At 44.8% G+C, this 19,858-nt stretch overlaps 1 protein-coding gene across 1 annotated transcript in view; it reads left to right on the top strand.

Annotated features, from left to right (window-relative positions):
• PRMT8 (protein arginine methyltransferase 8) overlaps nt 1-19,858 on the top strand; it is a 65,417-nt gene that overhangs the window by 19,837 nt on the left and 25,722 nt on the right. Inside the window, exons 2-4 of the mRNA XM_032221473.1 lie at nt 2,452-2,637; nt 9,987-10,142; nt 14,711-14,774. Of these exons, the coding sequence (XP_032077364.1) occupies nt 2,452-2,637; nt 9,987-10,142; nt 14,711-14,774 (406 nt within the window). The remainder of the gene's footprint in view (nt 1-2,451; nt 2,638-9,986; nt 10,143-14,710; nt 14,775-19,858) is intronic.

Genomic DNA, 19,858 nt, shown 5'->3' with positions numbered 1-19,858 from the left:
TCTGTCATTCTGTTATTCCTTTATCCGTTGAATTTATCTAGCCACCCCACTCATTTTGCACTTAATATTTTCAGGGCTATTGTTGCTCCCACGTAGGCAGCCCAAACCAATTTGCCGCTTTCCTGTTTTAGATATTGACAAAAGGCTGATTTATTGTTTCTTTGGACGGTGCCCAAGAAAACTTTACTGGAGAAAGGAGGATGGTTTGAGCAGCTCCCGAGAAAGATGTCATCCTCCAGGTCCCGGAAATGCAAGAGAGATATAAAAGCAATTAAAGATGCTGTTAACAACCATAATGGACCATTTCTCCATTTGAGTGAGGTTGTATAAGCCCCAGGGCAGGAGAGTGGCCAGATTTTTTTTGGCAGGCTTCAGCGAGAGAGGCAGTGAAGGTGCCAGGATATCTGGAACATTACCCATAGCCCTTGACTTACAATGGTTCATTTAGTTCAGGGGTCAGCAACCTACGGCTCCGGAGCCGCATGTGGCTCTTTCATCCCTCTGCTGCGGCTCCCTGTCGCTCACAACCGCCAATGTGTGATACCCACTGCCACGTGATTTATTGAGCTTTTCGACCACTCTGTAAGTCAACCATGGATAAATCCAAGAAAAGTTTCAGAAGTCACACACACACACACACACACACACACACACACACAGACTCACACAGAGAGAGAAAGAAAGAAAGGAAGAAAGAAAGAAAGAAAGAAAAAAAGAAAGAAAGAAAAAGTGAGAGAGAGAGATGAAAGAAAAAAGGAAAAAGGGACAGAGAGACAAAAGGAAGGAAAGAGAGAGAGAGAGAGAGAGAGAGAGAGAGAGAGAGAGAACACATGGCCGGCAAGCCACTCCCACCAGGTCACATGGCCAGCAAGCCACTCCCACAAAAGAGGCCACACCCACAGAGTAGGTTCGAAAAATTTTTGAAACCCACCACTGAGGAAACAGAACGTTAAATTCAAGGACATATGCTAGTTCTGTGGCCGCTCAGGAAATAGTCAGGCACAGGAAGGGTTTTGTGGCTCCCGGTGTTTTCTTTCCCGTGGGAAACGGGTCCAAATGGCTCTTTGAGGGTTTAAGGTTGCCGACCCCTGATTTAGTCAGTTGCCAAGACGCTGAATTTTGATCACATGGCCGTGGAGATGCTGCAACGGTCACAAAGTGTGAAAAACGGTCATAAGTGACTTTTTTTCCAGTGCCGTCGTATCTTCAGTGCCTTTACGACGGTCACACGATCAAAATTCAAACTCTTGGCAACTGATTCATATTTATGATGGCCGCAATGTCCCGGAGTCACATGGCCCCCCTTTTGCGACTTTCTGACCAGCAAAGTCAGACTCACTTTACAACGTGTTACTAACGACAACTGCAATGATTCCTTTAATAACTGCAGCAAGAACGGCTGTAAAATGGGCTCACTTAATGCTCACTTAGCTTAAGAGCTGTGGTGGTGCAGTGGTTGGAATGCAGTATTGCAGGCTGACTCTGCCGACTGCCAGCAGTTCAATCCTGATGGGCTCAAGGTTGATTCAGCTTTCCATCCTTCCGAGGTGGGTAAAATGAGGACCCAGATTGTTGGGGGCAAATAGGCTGAGGGCTGTAAAGCACTACGAAGCGGTATATAAGTCTAAGCGCTCTTGTTAAGTGCTATTAACTGATATCTCCTTAATAACAGAAGTTTTGATCAGTTGTGGTCATTAAGTCAAGGAGTACCTGTTACAATATAATATAATATAATATAATATAATATAATAATATAATAGAATAGAATAGAATAGAATAGAATAGAATAGAATAGAATAGAATAGAATAGAATAGAATATATGGAATGGAATAGAATAGAATAGAAAAGAAAATAAGGAATGGAATGGAATGGAATAGGATAGAATAGAATAATAAAATACAATAGGACAGAAAAATAGAATAGAATAGAATAATAGAATAGAATAGAACAGGACAGGACGGAACAGAACAGAAAAATAGAATAGAATAGAATAATAGAATAGATATTTACCTGCTTTTATACAGAATGGAATGGAATAATGGAGTTGGAAGGGACCTTGGAGGTCCTCTTGTCCAACCCCCTGCCTAGGCAGGAAACCCTACACCACTTCAGACAAATGGTTATCCAACATCTTCTTAAAAACTTCCAGTGTTGGAGCATTCACAATTTCTGGAGGCAAGTTGTTCCACTGGTTAATTGTTCTCACTGTCAGGAAATTTCTCCTTAGTTCTAGGTTGCTTCTCTCCTTGATTAGTTTCCATCTATTCCTTCTTGTCCTAATTTAAAGAGACCAAAACAGGATGAAAAGGCGTCTGAGCTGGTAAAAAGTAAGACCCTCAAACACCTAAAAACATGAATGGAAAGAAAAGCAAATATTGAAAGTGCAGAAGCGAAGGGCGTGTGGGCGTAAAAATGCGATGACTATTTACTTTCCTCGTGATGTCTTTCAGGTGTACAGCGGCACCCCCAAGCCTCTCCAGCCTGTCGTCATGCCGAATCCTGTCCCGCCTGCCATTCAAACTCCACTGGCGCCAAGTTGTCCCGGGCGAGGCAAGCTAGCGAAACTCCTGAATCCAGAAGAAATGACGTCGAGGGATTATTACTTTGATTCGTATGCTCATTTTGGCATCCATGAGGTAATCGGTCGAGCAGGCCGAGTGTTTTGGTAACAACACCCAGAACGGTGTCCTACGGGAGTTTGAGGGTGGACTTAAGCTGAAACCACTTGGTAAGGCTACCCTCGGGATACTGCATCCAGTTTTGGTTGCCACAGCTAGAGAATAGGTGGAATCTGGGACCACTAATAGTAACTGCAAGAGAGATCTTGGAGTCCTAGTGGACAATCACTTAAATATGAGCCAGCTGTGTGCAGCAGCTGCCAAAAAAGCCAACACAGTTCTAGGCTGCATAAACAGAGGGATAGAATCAAGATCACGTGAAGTGTTAATGCCACTTTATAAGGCCTTGGTAAGGCCACACTTGGAATACTGCATTCAGTTTTGGTTGCCATGATGTAGAAAAGATGTGGAGACTCTAGAAAGAGTGCAGAGAAGAGCAACAAAGATGATTAGGGGACTGGAGGCTAAAACATATGAAGAACGGTTGCAGGAATTGGATATGTCTAGTTTAATGAAAAGAAGGACTAGGGGAGACATGATAGCAGTGTTCCAATATTTCAGGGGTTGCCACAAAGAAGAGGGAGTCAAACTATTCCCCAAAGCAACTGAGGGTAGAACTAGAAGCAATGGGTGGGAACTAATCAAGGAGGGAAGCAACTTAGAACTAAGGAGAAATTTCCTGACAGTTAGAACAATCAACCAGTGGAACAACTTGCCTCCAGAAGATGTGAATGCTCCAACACTGGAAGTTTGTAAGAAGAGATTGGACAACCATTTGACTGAAGTGGTGTAGGGTTTCCTGCCTGAGCAGGGGATTGGACTACAAGACCTCCAAGGTCCCTTCCAATTTTATTCTAAGTGAGAATAGCATAAACCTTTGGATCTCTTACCAGTACCCTGTTTCCCCGAAAATAAGACCTCCCCAGATAATAAGAGGCAATTGGGCTTTCTGCTTTTTCTTTGAAGACGTTTCATCTCTCATCCAAGAAGCTTCTTCAGTTCTGAACCAAGGAAGCTTCTTGGATGAGAAGCGAAACATCTTCAAAGAAAAAAACAGGAAATCCAGTTGCCTCTTGACAAAAACAAAAAGCAGCTTTGGGAGAACCACGGCCTGGATGACTGAGAATCCCCGTAGACATCCAGGAAAGTTTATCTTACCCTATTGGTAATTTCTCTTCGGAATGGCTGTGTACGTTGTAGACTTGGGCTCATCCCCTAAACTTCTCCGTAGTGGGAAATCTGCTTCCCAAAAGTGATTCCCACCTCCCTATTTGTGTATACTTTGGTCCCACTGGGGTCTCTTTCTGCCAAACCGTGACCCGTCAAAACCGCAGTAGACAAAACTGCGCTCGACGAAAGCGCATACCTGACGTCATCAGCAGCGCGACGAAAAAAATTAAAAATAAATTAAATTGAAATTAAAATAAAATTAAAGCAAGCCGATTCACATAAAGGTAAGGGTTAGGTTTAGGGTTAGGGTTAGGGTTAGGTTAAGGGTTAGGGTTAGGTTTAGGGTTACGTTTAGCGTTAGGGTTAGGTTTAGCGTTAGGTTAAGGGTTAGGTTTAGGGTTAGGTTTAGGGTTAGGTTAAGGGTTAGGTTTAGGGTTAGGTTTAGGGTTAGGTTTGGGGGGGTTAGGGTAAGGTTTTTGCTTTAATTTTAAATTTACCGCTCACAGCGCGATGTTTTCGTCGCGCTGTGATGACGTCACGTACGCGCTTTCATCGAGCACGCTTTTGTCTACCGCGGTTTTGTGGTGGAACCTTGCCAAACACTTGCGCTGCATTTCCATAGCAGAATCCAACTGAAGCCTGCAGTTTGGCAATGAAATTGTTGATATGTTATTGAGTCACTGTTTAGCCACTGAGTTAGCCAACTGCGTTATAATAAGTCTTAGCAATATAATTATCACCACTTGCGTCCTACAGTAATGGCCAAAATTAATGGACTCCTTTTGGGGAAAGTGTATTTTTGAGATTTGATGGCTACCGTATTTTTCAGAGTATAAGATGCTCTGAAGTATAAGACGCACCTAGGAAAACAAGGGGAAAATATCTGGCTCTGCCTCCCAGCAATTTGCCTCCTTGCAACAAACAGTACAGACAATATACACTTTTTGTAGTGTTATATTTCAGACTATGCTTCTACAGATGCTGTTAAAATTGACGTGCTTTCTGGAAGTATAGTTATTCTCTGCTATTTAAAAGAAGATATTAGCTAGTTTTAGAAAATACACTTTCCCCAAAAGGTTTCCACAATTTTGACCACTGCTGTAGGTTGCTTTTCATAAGCCAATGCACGACTCAAGGCAAACTGTGAATGCTTTGTTCTTATTCTCTTGTCCCGGTGAAAAAACCCACAGGTCTCAGTTGAATCCCTAGTACAGATCGGTTCCACCACAAAACCGCGGTAGACAAAAGCGCGGTCAATGAAAGCGCGTATGTGACGTCATCACAGCGGGACGAAAAAGATCGAAAATGTAAAAATAAAGCGAAAACCTTACCCTAACCCCCCCAAAACTAACCCTAAACCTAACCCTAAACCTAACCCTAAACCTAACCCTAAACCTAACCCTAAACCTAACCCTAAACCTAACCCTAAACCTAACCCTAAACCTAACCCTTAACCTAACCCTAAACCTAACCCTAAACCTAACCCTTAACCTAACGAAAAACCTAACGCTAACCCTTAACCTAATCCTAACCCTAACCCTAAACCTAACCCTTACCTTTATGTGAATCGGCTTGCTGTAATTTAATTTTTATTTCAATTTTTCGATCTTTTTCATCGCGCTGTGATGACGTCACATACGTGCTTTCGTCGACCGCACTTTTGTGGAACGCGGTTTTGACGGGTCACGGTACAGATCTCCCACGTGAGCAGGGGGTTGGACCAGATGACCTCCAAGATCCCTTCCAACTATGTTACTGCTACTGACTCTGAGTTTCTACGATTTGTACCCTCCGCGAATGCGTTGGATAAAATCCTTCTGGTTTGGCAGCCGGTGGTATTGTACAGCGGGAGATCAAATGTGATTTTTTTTTTCCGTCCTATTCTCCCGTGAAAATTAATTCAGATTCTTCTTTGCCAAAGCTGTCCTCGGGCTCGCTGTTGCGGAGATGAGATTCCCCCGGGGAGACCCGAAAAGAGGATTTTGGAGACACATATTGAACAGAGAGTTCTAACGAAAACCACCCTACTGCCGCCGCGGCCTTCTTTCGCAGGATTGATATAGGTCAGCAGCCGCGAAGCAGCCCGAGATACGGAATAATGGGAACAGGTTCAGAAACTCACAATAGCTGTCTGGAGTGAGATGCTGTCAAACAGCCAGCCGGTGATTTTCCACCTACGTTTAATTGGGCTCTAATTTCTTTCGGAGCACACATTCCAAAGGTGTGTTTTTCCCCCCCCCCCAAAAAAAGCAACTGAACTTTTTGGGTTGGTTCCCCCCCCCACCTTTGAAAATCTTTTGTTTCTCTTCCAAGAAGCTTCTTCAGTTCCAACTGTCTCAGGAGAATGAAAGGATTTCTACTTTCTGGGACCTCCAGTACAGCAAACCAATAGAATAGAATAGAATAGAATAGAATAGAATAGAATAGAATAGGATAGGATAGGATAGGATAGGATAGGATAGGATAGGATAGGATAGGATAGAAGAGAAGAGTTGGAAGGGACCTTGGAGGTCTTCTAGTCCAACCCCTTGCTTAGGCAGGAAACCCTATACCACTTCAGACAAATGGTTATCCAACACCTTCTTAAAAACTTCCAGTGTTGGAGCATTCACAACTTCTGGAGGCAAGCTGTTCCACTGATTAATTGTTATAACTGTCAGGAAACTTCTCCTTAGTTCTAAGTTGCTTCTCTCCTTGATTAGTTTCCACCCATTGCTTCTTGTCCTGCCCTCAGGTGCTTTGGAAAATAGATTGACTCCCTCTTCTTTATGGCAACCTCTGAGATATTGGACCACTGTTATCATGTCACTCCTAGTCCTTCTTTTCATCAAACTAGACATACTCAATTTCTGCAGCAGTTCTTTATATGTTTCAGTCTCCAGTCCCCTAAATCATCTTTGTTGCTCTTCTCTGCACTTTTTCCAGAGTCTCAACATCTTTTTGACATCCTGGCGACCAAAACTGGATGCCGTATTCCAGGTGTGGCCTTACCAAGGCATTATAAAGTGGTATTAATACTTCACGTGATCTTGATTCTATCCCTCTGTTTATGCAGCCTAGAATTGTGTTGGCTTTTTTGGCAGCTGCTGCACACGGCTGGCTCATATTTAAATGGTTGTCTACTAGGACTCCAAGATCCCTCTCATAGTTACTGTTGAGGAAGGTACCACCTATACTGTACCTGTGCATTTGGTTTTTCTTGCCTAAATGCAGAACCTTACTTTCTTCACAGTTGAATTTCATGTTGTTAAGTAAGTCTGATAACTAGCTCGATGCAGCTGCTGGACTAGGGTGAAATTGCAACCGAAGTGCATGGGATTGAAAGACAGGGGCTATTAGCCTCTTGCGAATGAGACACACATTGTGGAAAGTGGAAGCCCAACAGGATCAAAAGAGATGAGAGATTGAGATTGAGATTGAGATGCTTTATTTATATGCCGCCCTTTTCCCTGGGGGGACTCAGGGCGGCTCACAACTCAAGGGGAGGGAGGACAAACAGTCACAAACATGAAAAACAATACATCATTAAAAACACAACAGTCATACAATTCGAGTGGGGTTAAAATCTTTAGCCCCAGGCCTGTCGGGACAGCCAGGACTTAAGGGCTACGTGGAAGGCCTGGAGGGTGGTGAGGGTACGAATCTCCACGGGGAGTTCGTTCCAGAGGGTCGGAGCAGCCACCGAGAAGGCTCTCCTCCAGGTAGTTGCCAGCCGACATTGGCCGGCTGATGGAATTCGGAGGAGGCCTAATCTATGGGATCGTATCAGCCTAGTGGAGGTAATTGGCAGTAGGTGGTCTCTCAAGTACCCAGATCCAATACCATGCAGGGCTTTGTAGGTGACAAGTAGCACCTTGAAGCGCACTCGGAGATCAACAGGCAGCCAGTTCAGCTCGCGGAGAATAGGTGTTACGTGGGTGAAACGAGGTGCACCCACGATCGCTCGCGCGGCCGCATTCTGGACCAGCTGAAGTCGCCGAATACTCTTCAAGGGCAGCCCCATGTAGAGCACATTGCATAAAGCCAAGTAGTAGACCATTGCCTGAAGGCAGTGGCAGGAATGCTCAGTTTTAAATAAATCCACTGTTTAGTAAATAAATTCACTGGTGCTGCTAAGAATTCAGTGCGCCTTTCTGGAACACTGCAGAGGAAACCTAGTTTGCAAATCCAGTGAACGAAAAAGTTCATTTTAAAATACTTTAGGGACATTGACACAGTTCTCTCTAATTGCTCATTACTAGTCAGAACTTGAACAAAAAAAAAAAAAGAGAGATGACATTTCAATTAGAGTTTGAACGTGCCACCCTGAAGGGTAAGGGAGACATTTACTGTTAAGTTGCAAGAAAACTAAAAACTATAAGAACTGTCGGCTTCTTGTTAATGAACCAGAATCCATCCAGCTAAATGCAACCTTCACCACAATAGGTGACGCTGGGTTTTAAGAACTATGTCTCTTTCATCCATAGGTCAAGGGAGCCCTTCCTGCCTTTATCACATCCACTTAAGGACTTAAAATGGAGCCTAACTCACATAACAAATGTTTTCACTTAGCAGTTTTGGCCTTCGTAAATCGAGGGATACCTGCAGGGGTTATAGTTGAGTTTTCTGACCCCCCTCGTCCCACACCAACACACACTCTGAGCCAAAGATAACTTATGGCATTTAATTAACAGACAGACAGGTCCTTGGCAGCAAACCGGCACGGACAAGCTTGGGCAGCAATCCAGCACAGATAAGCCATGGCAGCAATCCAGCCTGCCAAGCTCACAATAATGTTCTCCGGCATTAGTTCCTGCGTTGACTTCAGCAAGAGGGGCGTGTGCACAAGCAGTCCTTTTATAGTCTGGAGAGGAGCCTCATGACCACCAGCTGAGTGCAATTATGTCCTATAATTGTGTAATTGTTCCTGACGCCTATTGGCTCTTCGGTGCCGGGCATCTAGGAACAACTCCCTTGGCTCCTCCCCACTGCTGACGTCCGGATCACACTCCCTTCTCTCCTCCCCACTGGTCCAAGGCTCAGGCGCCTCCTGGTGGCCAACCAGCCTCTCTGTGCCCTGCTTGGAGTCGGAACCCTGTGTGGGGTCCTCCACATCCTCCAAAGCTGATTCATAGGGCCCCTCGTTGTTGGAGTCTGGTGGCAGCTCCAACGGCTCCTGCTGGGCCACAACAGTTGAGTAAGATGTTTCTCTAGAGGTGAGGAACAATAAAGGAAATTACTTAGAAGCTACTCTGCATGCCTTTCTTGGCTTTGTTGTGGTCTCCAACAGCCAAATCAGAGGAGGAGGAGGAGGCATGGAAGTCAGGGTCAGCATCAAAGCAACTTGAGATCTCCGAGGGGAAAGAGGGAATGGAGCTGGCAGAGAGAGAGAGAGAGAGAGAGAGAGAGAGACAGAGACAGAGACAGAGACAGAGACAGAGGTGGAGCCTGGGCCATCCGTTAGCCCTTAGATGGAGAGTCACCAGCTCCCAGGTGTGGAGGTGGCTGATGAGGAAGAGGAGGAACAGCTGGTCCAGTGCCTGACGCAGGGATCCGCAGAAGACAGAGGAGAGGAGAGCAGTGGAAATCTATGGGCCGGTCCTTGGGACAGAAGAACCACCACTGCTAGCGAAGCCCCACTCTAGCTCTGGGGATAAAAGGCAGGGGGGCGGAGATGAATTGATTTGGCAGGCAACTATTCCATCTCCCTGTCGGACAGATTTGTTAGCCTGCGTTGAGAGAAAAACTTTTTCCTGGGGCTGCCGGCAGTATTAATAAAGGAATCTTTGAGTTAAACTTCATTTGGGGAAGCTGGATCAGAATAGATTTCTTTCTTCATTTATTAAAGCGTATTAGCTCAATTCACAAGCTCGGCATTCCTCCAGATGTGATTAGAATGGCGATATTAAACTATGCTGCAAACTAATTACAGCCAATGCTCTCGATATTTCGGGGCGCTTTTGAGATCCCGTCCTCGGCGACAATTCCGTTGTTGGGGACAGGGATGGAACAGCTGCCGGCTGGATGAAAGAGAACGGGCTTTGAAGGTTGATCTCACTGATTAACGTATTCGTGTTGCCATGGTATAGAAACGCTCAGCATCCTCTCTGCGAAATTGGCAACAGCCTTTTTGCTGGTTCAGATAAAGAGATTTAAGTCCCAGGCAGAAACAACGTACATTCCGATTTTGATGTGTCTTTTTTTCCCCCCCAACCCAGGAAATGCTGAAGGACGAGGTGCGCACGTTAACCTACCGCAATTCCATGTACCACAATAAGCACGTCTTTAAAGAGAAGGTTGTGCTGGATGTGGGAAGTGGCACGGGCATCCTTTCCATGTTCGCTGCCAAGGCCGGAGCCAAGAAAGTCTATGGGGTAAGGAGAACGGATGCTGGCTGTCGTTTCGCTTCGGCAGCTGCATTCCCAAACATCTGGCACGGGGGAGGTCGCCTGGGAAGTGTCCTAACTTGATGGGCAGGTCTTTTTGATGCCTGGTCTTCCTTCATCCAAGGACTCCGCAATCCCCCTCCTCCATTCCACAAACCCTTCTAGCACTGATAATGTCACATAGTTCGGTGAATGAAACGTCTGCGAGAAAACTGACGGAGTTTGTTACAGGGAAAATCAAATCCAGAAAGCACACACAGAGAACTGATTCAGCTGGATTCATGAATTTCTTTCTATACATAATAATAGATGAATAAGTGTACAATACCAACAGGTGGTTCTTCCAAGTAAACCCAAGGCAGGAGAGTTACAGACAAACACAAGGAGTTAGATCCATTTCAGGCAGACTGCTAGTTTACTTCTCAGAGCAGCAGACTGCTTAAGTTTCATTTTCAATTCTCTGCACAGACTCAGATCTGTTTAAGCTCCCACTGGCTGACTTAGTTGCTGTGCCTATTCATTGGCTGACCTTGTTCCCATGTCTCTCCCAGTCATGAATATTTTAACAAAAACAACCAAGCTCAGAGAGCACCAAGGACTCCACAGCCCTCCTCCTCCTCCTCCCTCTCCACAAACCCTACTCCCTTCTAGCACTGATGATGTTACCTAGCTAGGGTAATGAAACGTCTGCAAGAAAAGAAGCAAGCTCAGAGGGTACCAAGGACCCCACAGTCATCCTCCTCAGTAGGGTTTCGTACCGGTTTTATTACTGGTTTAATTGTGCGTGCGCACACTCTCTCTCTCTCACGCATGTGATGCTTCTGTGCATGCGCAGAAGTATCCGGGTGGGTGGGCGGAACCTCCTGCTGCCATCACTATTGGATCAGCCGACCCGGGCCAAACTGGGAGCAACCCACCTCTGGTCCTCCTCCTCCTCCTCCTCCTCCTCCTCCTCCTCCTCCTCCTCCTCCTCCTCCTCCTCCTCCTCCTCCTCCTCCTCCTCCTCCTCCATCATTCCACAAAAGCACTGATGATGTTACCTCGTTTGGGTAATGAAACATCTATAAGAAAACAAGCAAGCTCAGAGAGCACCAAGGACCGCACAATCCTCCTCCTCCTCCTCCTCCTCCTCCTCCTCCTCCATCATTCCACAAACCCTACTCCCTTCTAGCACTGATGATGTTACCTAGTTCGGGTAATGAAACTTCTATAAGAAAACAAGCAAGCTCAGAGAGCACCAAGGACCCAGCGGTGGGTTTCAAAATTTTTTGATTGATTTTTGATTGATTTGATTTATTTTATTTGTATGCCTCCCTTCTCCGGGAGGGACTCAGGGCGGCGAACAACTCAAGGGGGAAAGGGAAACATAGAACACAATACAAGTAGTTAAAAAAGCCAAGAATCACACAACCACACAGGTCGAGAGGGGAGGGGAACTCATCAACCCCAGGCCTGCCGGCAAAGCCAGGTTTTGACGGCTTTTCGGAAGGCCTGGAGAGAGATGAGGGTCCGAATCTCTGCGGGGAGTTCGTTCCAGAGGGCCGGAGCTGCCACAGAGAAGGCCCTCCCCCGGGTAGTAGCCAGGTGGCATTGGCTAGTAGACGGAACCCGGAAGAGGCCGACCATGTGTGATCTAATGGGTCTCTGGGAGGTAATTGGCAGCAGGCGGTCTCTCAAGTACCCAGATCCAATACCATGAAGGGCTTTATAAGTTACGACTAGCACTTTGAAGCGTATCCGGAGACTGATCGGTAGCCAGTGCAGCTCGCGGAGGATAGGTGTAATGTGGGTGTACCTCTTCTGTAGGTGTGGCCTGCTTTCCGGGTCCACTGGTGGAACCTCTTCTAACCGGTTCGGTAGATTTGACGAACCGGTTCTACCGAACCGGTGTGAACCAGTAGGAACCCACCTCTGCAAGGACCCCACAGTCATCATCGTTCTTCTCCTCCTCCTCCTCCTCCTCCCCCCATCATTCCACAAACCCTACTCCCTTCTAGCACTGCTGATGTTAATTAGTTTGGTTAATGAAACATCTGCAAGGAAACAAGCAAGCTCAGGGAATACCAAGGACTCCTCATTTCAATACTAAGCTACAAATATTCCGCTTTGCCAATTGGCTTCTGCAGTACGAATGCAGCAGTCACGATCTGCCTTCCTTTCAGCAAAGCACTTGACCGAGGAGCCGACGATATTATGATGAGCAAGCTAGCTAACTGTAGATGAGAGGGGATGATAATTGAATGGACACCTACCTGGCTAGACAATCATTTTCAGAGAGCGCTCATCAAGGGCTCCTCTTCAGCCTGGAGTGAAATATTAATTGGAACACTCCACGATTTGATCTTTCATCATGTTTATGAATGATCTGCAGGCGGGAGAAATGACTGGCGTTAGGAATAAGCAGAGGCTTCATTCAGTGCAAGGGAGCCTTAGCCTCTTCAGCAAATACGGTAAGCACCGGTTTTCCTCGACATACAACAGTTCATTTAACGTCCATTCAAAGTTACAACGGTGCTGGGAAATGTGACTCAGGACCTTTTTTTCACACTTTTTTTAAATTAAAAATGTTTAGAAAAAAAAACTTTTGCAAATGTTTACCTCCACACCCTGCCCTCCCCACCTGAACACCCCCTCAACCTCCCCCCCCCCGACTTCCCAGAACAAATACAGGGTATAAATCTTTTAACAAAGATGTTCTAAAAGAAAGTTAGTATCATCTTTCATTTGAGCTTTAACTCCTCTTTGCTAGGCTAACTCTAAACAGATTATATCATTCCTTGTTTCTTCAGTCATAAACTATCTGGAATTTCTTAGTCCCGTATTTATTTTGAGTATAGTCAATCCATCTTCTCCACTCCAGTTTATATCTCTCATTTGAATGGTCCTTGAGCTATGCTGATATTTTAGCCATCTCTGCTAGGTTTCTTACTTTTAATGTCCATTCTTGAATAGTAGGCAAATCTTCCTTCTTCCAGTATTGCGCCACCAACAGTCTTGCTGCGGTTATTAAATGCAAAATCAAGTTAGTCTCTATAACTGTATAATCAGTAATTATATCTAACAAGAATAACTGAAGGGTAAACTTTATCCTTTTTTAAAGAATATTTTGCATAATCCACCATATTTTTATCCAAAACGCTTCAACCTTTTTACAAGTCCACCATATACGGTAATATGTAGCATCGAGAAAATCACATCTCCAGCATTTAGGTTGTAAATTTGGATACATATGGGCCAGTTTTTTAGGATCTAAATGCCATCTATAAATCATCTTATAAAAGTTCTTTTTTTCACACTTACGACCACTGAAACATCCTCGTGGTCAGGTGATCAAAATTCAGACCCTTGGCATCTGACTCAACGTTTATGACAGTTGCAGCATCCTGGGTAGGGGTGGGTTGCTACCGCATTACTGCTGGTTCGGCGGGCAAAAAAATTTGGGCGCGCAGACTCGTTTCGCTTGCTCGTAGGCCAAACGTGTGCCCCGCTGTGTGCGCCTTTACACCTAAACAGGTCTGCGCATGCGCAGAACGTAAGAAAGGGAGGGGGACATTACATTTCTGCAACGGAGAATGTTCTGCGCATGCGCAGAAGCAAAAATAAAGATGGCGCCGCTGATAATAGAACCGGTTCAGGTGCGTGGGCGGCCGAGTTACTACCTACTCGGCCGAACCGGTCCGAATCGGTAGGAATCCACCTCTGGTCCCAGCAGATCCCGTGTTCCCCCCCTTTTTATAACCTTCTGACAAGCAAAGTTGATGGGAAAACCAGAGTCACTGAATTGCCCCGCTACTAACTCAGTAACTGCAGCAATTCGCTGTTGCCTGAAAGGTTGTAAAACAAGACAAAACTCACTTCACAAATGTTTAAGGAATGCTTAAGGAAAGCGGTGCAATTAGTCCTCGACTTACAACCACAGTGTCAGACCAGCAGTTCTATTCCTTTTAGAATCTTTGGCCTGCCACACTTTCTCTCTCTCTTTCTTTACTATGCTGTTTCATTAGGGGGCAATTGGGAGGGGGAGAATAGTAAGGAGTAGAATTGTGGAATGTGTTGTTGTCATTCCTTCCTAGAAGCCCAAGGTCATCTTTTGTCTCCGCACCTCTGCACCTGACCGGAACTAGTTGAGTGGAGATGCCAGCATGGGCGGAGAAGATTGGCCCATGTAATGGATTTATGGGTGTCGGGATAAGATCATGAACTTTCAACTGGGTGGAATCCCAGGAAGTTTTTCAGATTTGGGATTCCACAGTTTGTGCCAACGTGTCTGACTTATTAAATTGGAACTTTAAGGATAGCTTTGCCTTGAGCTCTGATTTAATTCTGCATGATATTTGGAACATTGACACACAGCTGAGCCCCAAAGTTTCTGTTGCGCAAGTCTTAAAGTTGCCAAGTTTGGGGAGCCCTGGACTAGACAACAACACAAGGTGCAAAGGCCTTCTGCAACTTTTGCCTTAGCAGGACAGAGTCTCTGGAATAAGCTTATGATTTCTGACTATTCACCTGACATGCTCAGTGCTGACCTTCCTTCCTATCTCTTTTCTATCTTGCAGATTGAATGCTCCAGTATATCTGACTACTCCGAAAAGATAATCAAATCCAACCACTTGGATCACAGTAAGAACATCGGTTCAATCCGCTGTTTCCATTTTCCCGATTTTTTCAGTCTCTTAACGGATGCTTTGTAGATGGGTGTTATGGTGTTTATGATGTAAAGACTTTCTACTTTTACGTCATTCCGAACGTTAGATTTTGTAGAGGCTGTTTTTCTTAATGTTTATTATGGACATTATTTCAGCAAAAGGAATTCAATTATTAAGATTGTCTGCCTTTCATTGGATTAAAGTGGCCTACAGGCAGGGGACTTTAATAAATAAACTACTTAATTTTTCCTGTGATTGCTTAGCTTTCCCTATGATTATTTAACTTTTCCTAGGGATAAAAGAATAGGGGCGCGGTGGCTCAGTGGCTAAGATGCTGAGCTTGTCGATCAGAAAGATCGGCAGTTCGGCAGTTCGAATCCCTAGCACTGCATAACAGAGTGAGCTCCTGTTATTTGTCCCAACCTAGCCGTTCGAAAGCACGTAAAAAATGCAAGTAGAAAAATAGGAACCGCCTTTGGTGGGAAGGGAACTGTGTTCCATGTGCATTCAGCGTTTAGTCATGCTGGCCACAAAACCACGGAGACGTCTTCGGACAGTGCTGGCTCTTCGGCTTTGAAACGGAGATGAGAACTGCCCCCTAGAGTTGGGAATGACTAGCACATATGCTAGGGGAACCTTTACCTTTAACTTAAAGGATGAAAGACTGCTGAAGTTTTGCGGCTTCCAATATTTAAAGAACCCTCTGGATTTGTGAATTTAATCACTCTGAACTTGTCTTTCTTCCTAATTTCACTAGTAGCAGTTAATGAACTTGGAATGAAGTCAATAACTCTCCCTCCAATTATTTCTCCCATGATCAAAGTCTGTGAGAAGGATTACTTGATTCCATTTTTTAATAGCCACGTCAAACTTACTTCCTCCAAAACCCAAAAGCTTACTTCCTCCAAAAGCCGCCTGCCTTACCACAGGCATCAACGCATTGCCTAAATTAATTTTGCAGGTGCTTTTCCAGGTCCCCTTATGCGTAGTTATCTCCCATTTAATAATTTTTAACAGCGCAGCTCGGACAAAAATAGGAAGACCGATCAGACGTTTTCCATTTGTCTTCAGTTTGCTTTTCACCTTTTTACAACATTTTCAACACATTTACTGTGTACGAAGTGTTATAGAAATCTCACTAGGTGTACATTTGACTTGTGTTTCCCATGAATCATTTTGTTTGTGTCTCTGTTAAAGCTTCGTTGTGTTCTCTTCGGCCCATTTCTGTAGCTTACCAAACATCCTTTGAATTATGTTACTTTCTCCTAGAATATTCGCTGTCCCACTCTATGGTGTCATTTGCAATTTTGATAAGCATTCCCTCCATCTCTCCATCGACCGTATTTTTCGGAGTATAAGACGGACCTTTTTCCCTCAAAAAAGAGGCTGAAAATCTGGGGGTGTCTTATACACTGAATACAGCATTTTTTGCCTCCTGAAACCCCGCCCCTTCACCGAAATGGCCATGCATAGCCTTTAGGAGGCTTGGAAAGTTCTCCTGGGGGCTGGGGAGGGCAGAAATGAATGAAAAAGGCCCATTTTTTTGCTCAATTTTGCCCCCTCAGCCCCCAGGAGCAATCTATAACCCTCCTAAAAGCTATGCATGCCCTTTTTTTGACAAAAAAACAGGCCCGTTTGGGGGACGCACCCCACCAGGAACATTCTAGAAGCCTCCTAAAGGCTATTCATGCCCTCTTTTTTTGAAAAAAAAATAATAACCCAGGACTGTTTGCGTGAAAAACAGGCTGCTTTTGGGAGGTCTGCAGAGTGCAAAAACTATTTTTAAAATTTGCCTCTTCAAAATATTGGTGCGTCTTATACTCTGGTGCATCTTATACTCCGAAGAATATGGTAAATCATTTATGAAAGTGCTGGAAAACTGAGGGCGCAGAGCTAACTCTTGTTCCCCTGTCTTCCTTCCACACCAACCTGTCTTCCTTCAGGCTGATGAGGAAGCACCGCTGAGAATTCTTTGAGGACGATTTTCAAGTCAGCTACCTACCCATCCAGATCAGGCTTAACTCCCTTGCTAATCAGCATGTAATGGGGGTACTTTTTTCAAATGCTTTGCTGAAGTCGATATATAATTTACTCCATAGCTATTCTATTCTATTCTATTCTATTCTATTCTATTCTATTCTATTCTATTCTATTCTATTCTATTCTATTCTATTCTATTCTATTCTATTCTATTCTTATTAGCTACCGGTTTGACCTGATTTTGAAGCATGAGTTGAGAATTTACCCTGTCTGAACCAGGGGTGGTATTCACTCACCTTCCCTACCGGTTCGCAAATGTGATCGCGTGCATGCGCTATCTCTCTACACCCACCCATGTGCCCCGTCCGTGCATGCGCTCAGCCTTTCACGATGCGCTTCGGCTAAAAAAAAATGTGCCTAAATGGGATGGCATAGAGCCGGGGCAGGTTGGCAGGTGGGCGTGCCCACACACAATTTCCACTATCCATTTGGGCGAACCAGTCCGAACCGGCGGAATCAGGGGTGGGTTCCTACCGGTACGGACCGGTTCAGCCGAGCAGGTAGCAACTGCCACACCCTTGAACTGGTTCTCTCGGCAGCGCCATCTTGGTTTTTTTGCTTCTGCGCATGCACAGAAACATTTTTTTTAGTACTGCACATGCATTCTTAGCGCATCCCAGAGCGAGCCGGCAGTAGCAGCAGCTGGAACCCACCCCTGGGCAGAATGCTACCCCTGGTCTGAACCAGCTTATCAGGGCTAATTATTTGAAAACAATACGGTATTGGATCTGGGTACTTGAGAGACCGCCTGCTGCCAATTACCTCCCACAGACCCATTAAATCACACAGGGTTGGCCTCCTCCGGGTTCCATCTACTAGCCAATGCCACCTGGCTACTACACGGGGGAGGGCCTTCTCTGTGGCAGCTCCAGCCCTCTGGAACGAACTCCCCGTAGGGATTCGGACCCTCACCTCTCTCCAGGCCTTCCGAAAAGCCGTCAAAACCTGGCTTTGCCAGCAGGCCTGGGGTTGATGAGTTCCCTCCCCTCTCGACTTGTATGGTTGCGTGACTCTTGTCTATTTTAATTATTTGTACTTCGTTTTATGTTCCCCTTTTTCCCCTTTTGAATTGTTCGCCGCCCTGAGTCCTTCCCGGAGAAGGGCGGCATACAAATAATAAAATTCAAATTCAATTCAACAAATAAATTCCTTCAGTTTAATTAAGTTAATCCTCATTTTTACACCCAGTGATTCCGTAATACATTAAAGACTATTCAGTTATAGGACTGAATCTTCTGGTACACACACACCCACTTTACACGCCTCTTGTAAGTGTGATACAGAACTTTTATCACCAGTTTTCCTGATGATTCTAATTTCCCCGATATGTCTTCCATGCTGTTCCTAAATAATACAGTATATCACCCCAGGAGGGCTGTGAGTTATGCAGACCACACAGCCCATCTTTTAAGAAAGCTAACTGATTATAAAAAATAAGTGAAGGTTATGTGTTAACCCTTTTTTTGCTTTGATGAATATTGGGAGCAGCTAGCAAAACATTTAAGCAATAACAGAATAGAAAGCTTTTCTTTTTTTTTTAAGGCCCTACACAATTAACACTGAGATTGGCAGAGATAACTAAAAATGTTGTGAATAAGAGGTGCGTTTACAGATTTTTCTAACCACCCAGAAGTGTGGGACAATGCAACTTCTCAGAAATAGAATGGAATAACAAAGTTGGAAGGGACCTTGGAGGTCTTCTAGTCCAACCCCCTGCTTAGGCAGGGAACCCTACACCACTTCAGATAAATGGTTATCCAATCTCTTCTTAAAAACGTCCAGTGTGGGAGCATTCACAACTTCTGGGGGCAAATTGTTCCCCTGATTAATTGTTCTAACTGTCAGGAAATTTCTCCTTAGTTCCAGGTTGCTTCTGTCCTTGATTAGTTTCCATCCATTGCTTCTTGTTCTACCCTCAGGTGCTTTGGAGAATAGCTTGACTCCCTCTTCTTTGTGGCAACCCCTGAGATATTGGAACATGCTATCATGTCTCCCCATGTCCTTTTTTTCATTAAACTAGACATATCCAGTTCCTTTCTTCGTATGTTTTAGTCTCTAGTCCCCTAATCATCTTTGTTGCTCTTCTCTGCACTCTTTCTAGAGTCTCCACATCTTTTCTACATCGTGGCAACCAAAACTGAATGCCGTATTCCAAGTGTGGCCTCACCAAGGCATTATAAAGTGGCATTAACACTTTACGTGATCTTGATTCTATCCCTCTGTCAATGCAGCCTAGAATTGTGTTGGCTTTTTTGGCAGCTGCTGCACACGGCTGGCTCATATTTAAATGGTTGTCCACTAGGATTCCAAGATCCCTCTCACAGTTACTACTATTGAGCAAGGTACCACATATACTGTACGTATATGAAAGTGGGGGAGCAGAAACACGGGGCTGTGTTGGAGGGCATTTTCGGTTCCATGGGAGAGAAGTTTCTCCATGGACCGCAGGTAGTATGATTTCACATGCTGCCTGTATCCCGTGGATGGAGCTTTGATTGTTTTTGCGGCCCGGTTTCTGGCATGCCGTGGCCCAGTGCCGGTCCATGGACTGGAAATTGGGGACCCCCTGCCTTAAATTGTGCCTAGCAATCAACTAGCAATTGTTCCAATTTGGCATGTTGAAATGCTTCCACCCTCCACTGTTCATCAGCCAAGGGCTTCCAGAGACTTTCAAGAGTAGCCCCATGTGGAGCCTATTGCAGTAGTCAAGAAGAGATAGATCTAAACCATGGGTAACTGATCTCTCCTCCAACCAGTTCAGAAAGGTTTAGGTTTATTCGATTTATATGCCGCCCTTCTCCCAAGGACTCAGGGCGGCGTACAACATTAAAAGAAACACACAATGCAAAAGTTAAAAAGAAATTAAATAGGATATCCCAAACCCAATTAAAATTGACAATGACACATTTTTTTTTAAAGAATTAAAATTAAAATTAACCGTAATCAATAATTTGATTTGTTTTGTTCAGGCCGGGCTGGCTTGCTGGAAAAGCCAACTTTTTAGGTGTTCTTCTAAAC

Source organism: Thamnophis elegans, chromosome 7, assembly GCF_009769535.1.
Source record: "Thamnophis elegans isolate rThaEle1 chromosome 7, rThaEle1.pri, whole genome shotgun sequence".
Taxonomy (NCBI): domain Eukaryota; kingdom Metazoa; phylum Chordata; class Lepidosauria; order Squamata; family Colubridae; genus Thamnophis; species Thamnophis elegans.
The sequence above is the reverse complement of the archived record's forward strand: the minus strand, read 5'-3'. Positions and strand labels throughout refer to the sequence as shown.